At 38.8% G+C, this 12,058-nt stretch overlaps 1 protein-coding gene across 5 annotated transcripts in view; it reads left to right on the forward strand.

Annotated features, from left to right (window-relative positions):
* Positions 1 to 12,058, forward strand: part of Pcca (propionyl-CoA carboxylase subunit alpha) — a 387,394-nt gene that overhangs the window by 248,461 nt on the left and 126,875 nt on the right. For all 5 annotated transcript variants that reach the window (XR_004945920.1, XR_004945921.1, XM_036199583.1 and 2 more), the window contains exon 20: positions 462 to 560. Coding sequence is in view for 3 of the 5 variants with exons in the window: in XM_036199583.1 (XP_036055476.1) it covers positions 462 to 560 (99 nt within the window). In the remaining 2 variants the exon portion in view is untranslated. The remainder of the gene's footprint in view (positions 1 to 461; positions 561 to 12,058) is intronic.

Below are 12,058 nucleotides of genomic sequence, written 5' to 3' on the forward strand. Positions count from 1 at the left end.
TGCCTAATTAAGGTGTGTGTTTAATTAAGATAACAATACTTAATCCATCATTAAAATTAGCATCAAGAAAGTTCTTCCTTGGTCCTTGGAGAGGACATTATATGCAAGCCCTGTTGTGTGGGTTGCAAAGTGTCACTGGAATTTATATGCATTACTTGTTTAATTGCAGTAAATGTAGCATGTCCAGCTAGGTTTTGAGTTAGAAGGCTGTTTGTTACTTACTGGAAATCACTTGAAGCCTCAGTACCCAGAGGCAGCTGTTCACAGGTCCTTCACCTCTCCCCAGAGATGGCTGGGAAGACTCTGTTGTTGGACCCTGTCTTTCATGGCTGCAGCAGTAAACATGACAGGTTGTTTGGAAGCCATCTGTTAAAATGGCTGCTGCTTTGCATGCAGCAGTGAACTTGAGATCAGTTTCCTGTCTTTCTTCATGGTAACAGTCTTATTTGGTGTCACAACAGGTGGAAGTTGATGGGTCGAAACTAAATGTGACCAGTACGTGGAACCTGGCATCACCCTTATTGTCTGTCAACGTTGATGGCACGCAGAGGACTGTGCAGGTAAATGTTCACATGATTTACTTAGAAGGCTACAAGTTCAAAATCTTTAATAATCCCCATGTGGCTAATACTGACATACTAAGGAAAAGCTGTATTTTATTCATTATGTACTTTTTGCAGTTGTAAAAGTTTTTTCTTCTACTTTTACTAGAGGACTTTGAGCTATGTCTTAATTTCAGAGAATATTTTCTTTTCTTTTTTTTTTTTTTTCAGAGAACCTCACAAAGCCATTGCATTATATTTTGCTGGAAATAAATAATCTCATAGGCTTTTTAAAAAAATTACTGGATAAGAAGTCATCTTTTCCATTGTAGGTTTTTAGTTATAAACTGGGGCTTGCATAGATTACCTTCTTTTTATGCAGTTGAAATTAGGTAGTTTTAGGTCAGCAGAAACATGATCATGCAGGTTGACTTTCCATAGCATATGCCTTAGAAAGTTAGTATTGTAGTTTGAGGAAGCTCTTCTCCCCATCCCCTCACTGTACAGTGTCTTCCTCTGAGCAGGCCTTGAAGCCAAAAACTGGATAGAATGTTCTTTGTAATCACTGGCCTGCATTTAAAGTAGAAAACCATGGAAGGAGCTAAACCACCATGGCACCTCATACTGAGGCCAAAGGCTCCTCAAAAACCAAACACTAAGCAAAAACCTAGGGAAAATGTGGTTATGATATATGAAGAAGAACTTTAAATCCCCATAGCATCAAATGCTGGTTCTTTAACTCAGTTTTACATAGAAAACCAAAGAATCACACCAGTTTTGTGCCTCATCCATACCTGTCTTTACTTATGGAGACTGTTGGTCTAAGGACTCAGACTCAGTAGTAGATATCTAATGACTGAATAGTTTTCAAGCTGGGCTCAATTGGTGTGTTATCCCTATGGGTCTAAGAATACTTGAACTCTCAGTACTAAGCCTGATGTTTTGACTTCTCCTCATATAATATTTTTTTTCTATATCCTAACTTCTTGCCTCATTTTATTTCTAATTTTATAAATTACAAGATGAAACTCTTTGAGACCCTTGAAAGATATCACTACACACTTTCACACTACTTAAATCCATTTGTTGGGGCTTAGGGATGTGGTTCAGTGGCAGAGTGCTAGCATGGGCAACACCATGAATTTGATCCTTAGCATTGCATAAAACCAAGTGTGGTTGTGCACTCCTATAATCCTGGCACTTTGGAAATGGAAGAGGGAAGCTCAGAAACTCAAGGTCCTCTTTAGCTATATAGACTTGGATACCAGCCTGAGATACATGAGATCCTGTGTAAACAAGCAAGCATACAACCACAAGCAAACAGATGAATAATAAATGTATTTGTCATTGTATCTTCAAAATGGTTGTTTTGTTGTACCTATAGTTAGTCGCATATTCTCTGTTGGAATATGGTTATGGTTTGGATCAATGAGTTTGATTGTTAGGTATTTAGGTACATAGCATGACCCTCAGTGGTGAGAAGACAGCGGTTTTATACGTGTTTTCCTGTCATGGTACTTTTCAACATCCTCTCTGGTATCTCTGCTGACAGTTGTCTTGCTAGCTGTTTGACATGTATTTAGAATAATCACCAGCACCATTTTTCCTAGAAAACCCATTTTCTCTGGATGATGTTCAGTACAGTTTTACTTTTCATTTTGTACGTTCTTTGCTGCAAAGAGCATCCACAATACCTGGAGTATATGAACCCATTGAAGCACCATCCTCTGTACTTGTTGAAAGAATTATGGGACCAATTGTGCTTTCTAATTAGATGTAAACTCTCTCAGAAACATAAATGGTATATTGGCAAAAATATCAGTTGCTAAAATCAAGATAAGACTTTTTTTCCCCTTATGAACAGGAATGGTTTTTATGTACTTTTTGTGGAGTTGGGATTCAGAGCTGACTTGACAAACTACCACATGGTCCTTGTGGAATGAGTGTGAGTGATAAGTGATAATCATGAATCATGAACGTGCTCATGTTGCCATAGGTATCATTTGAAGCTTAATGTGTATAGTAAATGTTTTAATCTCCATAACATACACAGTAGATGGTCTCCTTGCTTCTTTTTATCAGCAAGACCCCTGAGGGTCAGAGAAAGTAAGTGACTTACTTAAGATCATCCGGCTAATAAGATGTAGATCAGGGATTTAAACCCCACACACTTGCTGTAGGGCTTCCAATGTAGGAGCCTGAACACAGCCTTCTTCTTAGTTCTGTGGACTCTGCTCTGGCATTAGGCCAATAGGGTCCACGGGAGTTTCCAGTGGGGAAGTGATATCATTAGTAAACTTCATGGGCAAACTATTAATCCCTGTTTTCTTTAAAAACCAACTGTATCTTCTATGTGCAGTCATGTGGCCAAGGCCATTTTATATGTGGTCACCATTCTTCAGTTGATCTGAAGGTGCTGCTGTTACTTGACTTGGAACCTGCTGTCTTGCCAAACTCCTGACAGTGAGGCTGGATGGCTGGATGGACAGAGGGCAGGTCATCAGGTAGATATGCAGTTTTCTTGGGTTCCAGAATTCCTTAAGTTACTCTTCCTTAGCTGTACTTTGATCCTGAAATTTAGATTACTCTTCTCCCAAACCTTCCCCTAGTAACTGTGTTCATGAGACAGCTGCCTTGGGTGTTTTATGGGGGCTCTCTAGGTTCTTGACCTCCCGCATTGGTAGAAGCCACACTGTGAAGACAGCCAGAAGGTTGAGCTCCACAGATGCAGACCACCATGGTTCCTGTGATAGCAAAGGCAACAAGGCTCATAGGACTCACCCAAAGATATTCCTTGCAAATGGAAGCAACTGACATTGTTGCTATTTGCTCTGGGCAGCACTTAAGCTGTTTCAGGCCAGTGGTACCCCCTTCTAATAGGCATAGATCTGGAAAGCAGCAAAAGTCTGTCTCCATCTGTCCCTCTCCTCTCTCAGAGGCTTGTGCACACCATGGCCTCACTCTCACCTGCTTGGTGCTCATTACTCATTGCTCAGAGACAGCTGCTCTGCGAGGCCCAAGTTCTGCCATATGCACCGAGCTGCTGCTACAGCTTTTTCTTTTCTGACTTAAGGATCACCAGTCTATCTGATAGGAGTGATTTAAAGGACCAGAAATGTAGACATTGAAAACTGTTGAGAAAAATTAAAGGTCCCCCCTCACTGTCTCAAGTAATTATTTTTCCTGTTTATCTGACAAGTCAGTTTTCTTCAAATACCATCATTTGTAGAAAATAAAATGACAGTGTTTATGATTTATTTGCTTTTTCATACTATGTATTTGCTCGTGGTTTCCCCTAGATTTAGGGTCTGTTAATATGATGTTGATTAAAGAGGTGCTACTGGGGTGACCTGGGAAATCTGGTCACTCTCATGTGCTTTGTGACAAGATCCTCTTAGATATCCAAATCACCTATTTTACAGCTCAACATTAGACAGGCCTTCACAGTAGAAATGGAATGTGAGCTTCATACAAAATTGTATATTTTTCTTCTTCCTTTTTTTATTTGTATATTTTTATGAGCTATATTTTTAAAGTAAAAGCGAAATTAATTTTAATGTATTCTATATAAATATACTTGTATATTCTAGAATATATGCAAAATAGAATTTCAATATAAAACAATGTAAAATTGATGTGACCCTAGGAACCACATAGATGTCTGGCATGTGTGCTAGGCATACCATCTCAAACCAGACTACCAAAACAGTAAAGTTATATTTTACAGAAATATATATTATATTACTATAGTTTATTTAAAGATTTATTATATTTTGTATAAGTGTTTGCCTTTCCATATATATGTGTGTGTGTGTGTGTGTGTGTGTGTGTGTGTGTGTGTGTGTGTGTATCAGTTGCATGCCCAATACACACAGAGGCCAGAAGAAGCCATACATTCACTAGGAACTAGATTTACTGACTATTGTGAGCTGCAATATAGGCACTGGGAACTGAGCCTGGGTCCTCTGCAAGAACTGCAAGTGTTCTTGGTCATGGAGCCATCTCTCCAGCCCTTACTGTTTTAAAATTACAATAAAATTGATTGAAGTAAAATAAAATTGAAAATTTAATTCCTCAATCATTTGAAGAAGCCCCATGTGATTACTCTGGTTGTTGGCTGAGACAACTTGCCTGTTAAACGCTTTATAAACCAGAGAGTGTTTTAGATAAAATCACACAGTGGTTTTTATTTCATTTCAGTGTCCGCTCATGTGTCAACCATAATTTTGATACTTATTTAAAAATTAATTGGGTTAAGGGGCGGGCTGGTAAAGTGCTTTCATTGCAAGCCCAGGACTGAATTCTGTTCCCAGCACTCAATGGAAAACACCAATCATGGAGGAGCATGCTTGTTAATCTAGCTCTGGGGAATCAGAGGCAGGAGGATCCCTGTAGCCAGCCTAGCCTAATGGACAAGTTGCAGGTCAGTTAGAAGCCCTATCTCCCAAAACAAGGTAGATGGTGCCTACCTTGCTTAGGAATGATACCTGAGGTTGATTTCTGGCCTCCATACACAAGTATGTACACATGAACATGCACATGCATACACTGGTATAACCATTTGAGCATGTAATGTCATCCTAACCTCCTGCAAATTAATTGGATTAACAGAATTAATGAAGAATAAATATATGAGTTGAGTTCATTTTAAAGCAAAAGATAGATTTCCCATCTAGTTAAAACCAATTTTTCCAATTTTAAGAAGCTTAACAAAAACCAGAGCTTTTCCTACAAGATGGAATGATTTCCTGCCCATAAGACTGACTTGAAGTGAGAAAGAAAGTGGATGATGTGCTATGTCCTCTGTGTTGAGTTCACTTTCTGTCTCCTTCCTATGTGCTAGAACCTCTGCAGAGAGGGGCATGCCAAATTAACAGAACTTTTTATTGTCATTATCAGTGTTATTGCCATGCCTGTGTTCCTTTCCTGTGAAGTAATTCTTTTGTAACCTTTGAAAGAGGCTCTTCAAATTTTCTTTGACCAACTCAAAAAGTTTTCCATTTCTTATAGTGTAATTTGCCTGCTGGATTTGCTGTTTCTTGTTAGCAGTTCACAGGCTAGATTTTCATTTTGTGTGGTCACATTGTCAGACATTCTCAGGCAGAGCCAGCTGACTGCTCCTGGCCTGCTTCTTTGTGTGGCGTGATTTCTTCTACCCACCTGCTCACAGCAGGCTGTCTTCAGGCCTGAAGAGTGGCTAAACACTTTTGAAAGTATCTGAAGACCTCGCTAAGGTCTAACCATTTCTGCATTGTGTGATGGGAGCTATTCACCGTGTACTTTTGAAGACTGTTTTTTCCTTTCTCTTATTCTCACTTAAATGTTTTCAAGAGAAAATAAATTTATTATAAGTGGTTTTAAAGAGCAGATTGCAGCACTCGTGCATTCTGTGTCGAATAAGTCATTGTTATGTAACTAAGTGGAACTAATTTTCCACGTTAAAGCAGATAAATTTGGAATAGGGTCACATAAATCTCATGCCATTTACTGCAAAATAACAGATTGAATGGATTATTTGTAAACTAATTGGAGTATTAAATAGATTATATAACATGATAACTTAAAGTGCTTAGTAAGCCTAGGTAATGTAGACTATTACTCAAGCATGGAATATGAAGGAAGACCAACTATGTTATAGGCTGTGTGAACTTTCTATGATATATTTACAAGTGTATATCTACACAGAAATTGAATGAACTTTTTGAAACATCTGCAACATCCTGGTTGTAACTGAAAAAAAATTTTAAGTTTTCCATTTTAGAAAGATGAAAATAAATGTTTTCCTTGTCAATGTTTTAGATTAAAATGCCTCTCACAAGATCTGAAAACAAACTTTAATTTCAATCCTAATTCTTGTGTATTCATGCTGAAGTTAATTTTTGTGTTCATCTGTGTGTGTGTGTGTGTGTGTGTGTGTGTGTGTGTGTGTGTCTGTGTGAGTGTGTCTGTGTGTCTGTGCACGCACGCACGCATGTATATACATGCTGGGGATTGAACACTATCACTGACCTATATTCCCTGCCCCTAAAATTAATTTTTTTAATTGGAAAGTTAAGTGATTGGGCTCACAGTTTTGCTTATATTTGCAAGCACATGCTCATGCATAGAAAAAAAAATCTGCTTCATAACATGTTTTCAGCCTTAAAATAAATGTTTTCCCTGTTTTTAAGATGTTTCTCCTCACCCCCACCCCTCTTAGAAGTAATTAGCTGTTATTTTGTACTGTATGCATGTGGTTATTCCAGAGTCACCAAATGCAATATGAACCCATATATTTAGTTGTGTCAGATATATAAATATATAACAGAATAAGCAGGGGTTACTGTTTTTTCTTAAAGAAGTAGGAAATGAAAGAGTAATTATTAACCATCTCCTTTTCACTTTCCTGAAAACATCAATTACGGTTATACATCTTAAGAACAAGCTCGCCAGCAGAACAGAAATAACTGCTTTCACTATGTTTCAAAAAATTTAATCACAGTTTAACAGCTGGAATGTATGTATGACTGTAATTTAAGGCATTAACTCCGAGTCAGGGCTACCTGCCTTTGGACAGCAGTCCTGGGACCCAAGTGTGTCCTGGTCTTGGCAATGGCTTTTATAATTTGGAGATGTTCATTAATTTAACAGAGCAGGAAAATAGCTTTCTGAATCTTACTCCTCTACACATGTGCACATCTTTCTTTTCCTTTACTGTTAACTAGAAAATCACATTTGAGTTGCTGAGAGGGGAAGAGAGTTCTGAAGGGTGTAGATGAGGGAAAGAGACAAGTAGCTGTGCTGGGGAGCGAAGACAAAGCCTGAGGCTAACAGAAATACTGTTGGAGATCAGGAGCGAGGCAAAGACAACCTCCTCCTCTGCCTCCTCCGCCGCCTCCTCCTCCTCCTCCTCCTCCTCCTCCTCCTCCTCCTCCTGCTCCTCCTCCACATTACCTGGGATGGTTTTATCCTAGTAAGGTATTTTGGGAATGCTTATTTTATTGTTTTGTGAGTATTGTTGCTTTCCTGAGTAGACAGATTTGCTAATTTTGTATTTGTTGAAGTTGTTTTATGAACAGAATCTTTTAGAGTTTTCATTCTGAAGAAATGAAAAAGTGTAGATGTTAGAGTAGACTCAATGTAAGGATGAAGGATATTTTTTATCTGCCTTTAAAATACCATTTTAAACTTGAAAAGGAGGCAGTTGAAATAGGCAAAAGATAGCTACGTTTTAGGAACATCTTTCTTTTTACTGAAGTTTTGCTAGCTTCTCAGGTGTGGCCCAGGCAGTTTACACACAAACTTGTCTCAAGTCAAAGTCATTAGACCACAGGTAGCATTTACATAATAAACTATAGCAAGTGGTTTTCATTTTGTTTTGTTTATTTTGATTTTAAGGACACGATTTCTCTGTATAACAGCCCTGGCTGTCCTGGAACTTACTTTGTAGACCAGGCTGGCCTTGAACTCACCTGCCTCTGCCTCCCAAGTGCTGGGATTAAAGGTGTACACTATCATACCTGGCTACAAACTGGCTTTTAATATCTAAATTTATTTATGTTTAACTGATAGATCATGATTGCCTGTGTCTCAGGGCACTTTGTACTGTCCCACCACATGTTACATTGTGTAATGATCAGCAAGGGATAGTTCTTAAACAGTGGTCCTTTCTTTCAGAGAACATTGCAAAAGAACATGTCAAGCTTGTTTTCACATTCTTGGGCTGTCAAAAGAGTAGAATAAAAAGCAAATTATAGTTTCCCCAGCAGAAGTGCAAAGGAAAGCACACATCGTAAATCCACTCTCTGCTGCAGCCAGGAGCCTCTGTCTAAACTTCAGCTGAAGTGACTCTGGCAGTGTGGGTCATGATTGAAAGCCAGTCTCCAGAAGTAGCTCAGGTCAGTCTCTGAATGCCTTTCACACAGTGAGCTCTGCAGTTAATGTAATATGGGTGCCGGTGTTGGCAACACCTGTCTGTGAAAAGATATGTTCAGAGATGAAATGCCCGAACGTCAGTGTAGATGAAATGCTTATGATTTTAGTAAAGATGGATCTTAACAGGTAAAGGTTCCAGAGTGATTTTGATGAGGAACATTTTGTGAACCAATTCAAACTGTCCTTGAAAAAAACATCCATTCTCAGTGTGATAACTGACATTTCACCTACAGTCCAGCCCCCATGCCCAGGAGTAGTCAGCTAATACAAACAGGACTTAATGTGTTCAGGGGATGGTGGTAAAGAGAGGGGGAGGGAGCAAGAGAGGAAGGAAGAATAAGAATCAAGTTGGGTGGGTAGGGAGGTGGGGAAGGATCTGGAAGGAGTTGGGAATGGACAAAATGCATTATATGAAATCTCAAAGAATTAATAAGATTATTATTTAATAATCTGTTGCTGATAGTGGTAGACCAGCATTATAAAAATTGTGCTTGGTTTCTCCCCAAAAGGGAGCATTTGCTCAAAAAGAAATTTGCTTATTCTAGAAGTAGTTATATAGTGTCTTCATTGTTGTCCATGGTCTCATAGAGCACAAAATATTAACTCCTTGACCCAAGACAGACAGAAGTTGCTGAAGCCTGAATTAGACAAAGACAATAGCAGTAGGGACAAGTGAAGCAATTTGGTGGATATTATGGGTGGAGGCATTAGAGATTGGCAGATGCACTGCTGTGTGCCAAGAAATTACAGAATTAAGGATTTAATATTGATTTTGACATTAGAGGACAGCTGTGGTGGATCAGGTCTATGGAAGGCAAGTCAAAAATTCTGTCTGAACTCTCCATGTTTGAGAGGTGCTTTAGATATGTAAGAGTTAGTATGAATAATTGACTGTGTCTTGAATTGGAGCTGAAAACAGAAATTTGGAAGCCATGCACAGTAGCATGGGTCTGTCACATGCAAACCATAAAGTGGAATGAGTGTAGTGCTCATTCCTATAATCCCAGCATTGACAGACCAAGGCAGGAAGATGCATGAATTCAAGGGGAGCTGGCCTACAGAGTTAGTTGCTGTTTAAAAAAAAGGGGGGGGGTATTTATCTTAGACCTTATGATTAACTCACCATGGGTTAAAGATCTTGAAACTCTAAAGATAGGCAAAGGGGAGAAGCCCTAGCTCTTGTCTGCTTCACCAAGGAGGTTGGGATAGTCTGGGATAGTGGAAGTGCTCTGTGTGTCATTGAGTGTTTCTGCAGTCATACACAACCATTCAGACACTGAATTCTAGGCTCTATGTGGAATGACACCAAGAAAGCTCCAAGGGAGAGTGGGAAAAAACTCAGAGCCTCTGGTGGCCTTGAGGAGTCAAGGAGGCTTTTGGGTGTGGGATTCAACCCTTCTTTAGAGTATTGATTAATAAGATGTAGACAAAAATGGATCTAAGATGTGGGAAAGTACAAATTGTAGATTATCTCACCATGTTTCTTAAGATAGTTGTAGTTATGTCTATTCATGATTTTGTTTTTTGTTTGCTTTGATTTGGCCTTTATTTCTGAAATAATTATTTCTTGTATTTTAAAGTATTTCTTGAGTTTTGTTCCTTTTTAGGAGATAATATATTTCATTTTGGGATTATGATTTTCATCTGGCATTTTTGTCATGGTATCATTTTTGTGGGGTTATTTTTCTGTGCTTTTTCTGTTTTATAAGTGTATATGGATCATGAGCATGACACTTTTCTGTTCATTTTTACTTGAAATTAGGCTCCTTGTTGTCTGTTTTTGACATTTAGAAATGACATATTATTCCTGTGACTTTCTGACACAGACTAGTATGGAAGAAAATGTAAACACAGCTGGGAGAATCCTTCATCTAGTGGTAATGGAGTGCATGGACTGGCTCTCTTGTACTGCTCTTGAGCCTTAGCTATATCAAAGTTGGGATGCTGATGCATTGTGCATTCACCCTCTCCTTGTTCTCAGTTACTCCTTCCCTAACTTTTTGATGGCTGCACTTCTAAGTTCAGTAGCCAAACTTCTACTTTTGGACAACCTGTCCAAAATGCTGATTCAGGGCTATGTTGCTTGCATTTGTCTTTCATAACCTGGAATATCTGAAGCATTCTTACTGAGGACTGACATTGTGTTTCCATGTCTACACTATTGTCTTGTATTGGCATTAAGGAGAAAGCCCAAGATCGATGTTTCTGGTCCATATAGAACTCACCATCTAAAGAATGATCATATATTAGCCTGTTTGGAGGTACCACATCCCATACAGCATATACTTTTTAATATCCTGTACTTTAGTTCCCTTGCCTCCATAAAACAAAGATCATCTTTCAAACTTGCAAATGGAAGATGATTCTAGTGGTGTTGCAATTGGTCCTCTAGCCCATTCCTTCCCATTCCTGTGTATCTTCAACTGCAGACCATCAATCTTTCTAAAGCAGAACTGTATAAGAGGGTTATAAAGCTGAGAATGTGGCTTAGAGAGAGAGAGAGACAGACAGACAGACAGACAGAGAGACAGAGACAGACACAGAGAGACAGAGACAGACAGAGAGAGACACACACAGAGAGACAGAGACAGAGAGAAAGCACACTTGCCTGGAGGAACTGACCATGGCTTCAATCCCTGGCACAACAACAGAACATTGTACACATGAGCCAAGACCTGGCTCTCCAAGTCCTCCCAACTTTCCTGTCTTGCCACTTTCATCTTTCAAGTATCCCTACTTCTGACCACACTGAACGACTCACCCTTCCTCCAACTTTCCATGCCTGGAGTTAAAGGCTGTTGTGAACTGTGTAACTGGAGGCTTTTCTCTGTCCTGCCTTGTCCCATGGTCACTTGTAAATAATCACTCAGAGGCTTAATATTAATTACAAACTGTTTGGCTTATTGCTCAGGCTTATTACTAACTAGCTCTTACAACTTAAATTAACCCATTGCTATTAATCTATATTTTGCCACATGGCTGTGGCATTACCAATCTGCTGGCATCTTACTCCTTGGGCAGCTGGATGGCGTCTACCCCTGACTCTGCCCTTCTTCTCCCTGTCTCTGTTTGGATTTCCCTTGTGGCTCTTATTCTGCCTTGTCATAGGCCAAAGCAACTTTCAATGAGAACAATACATATTCACAAGTACAGAAAGACATCCCACATCATTTCCCCTTTTCTGTCTAATCAAAAAGGAAGGTTTTAACTTTAACATACTAAAATTAGATGTAGCAAAACAGTTATCAAGCAAGAATTATAGTTAAAATAGCTAGTCTATTTGTATTTGGCAAAATAAAAAAATTATTCTATCATCTATCCTATCTTTGTGAGTCTAAAGTTTCATACATAATTTATCTTTTATCATAACTAAGGAAAATTATAGCTATCTAGTCTTCAACTCCATCAAAGACCTCAGAAGGATATAATATTATCTAAGTAAACAGGAAGTACATTGTAAGAAACTTCCAAAATTTTAGAAATGACAGAAACATCATGTTGCCTGGACAGTCACCCAAAGTTCTTTTGTAACGTTACGAATCCTTCTTCAGCCTATAGATCTAAAGTATTGGGCAGACTTATTAGTGAAGCAGGAAATTTCA

This window comes from Onychomys torridus, chromosome 9 (genome assembly GCF_903995425.1).
Source record: "Onychomys torridus chromosome 9, mOncTor1.1, whole genome shotgun sequence".
In the NCBI taxonomy this organism is placed as follows: Eukaryota; Metazoa; Chordata; class Mammalia; order Rodentia; family Cricetidae; genus Onychomys; species Onychomys torridus.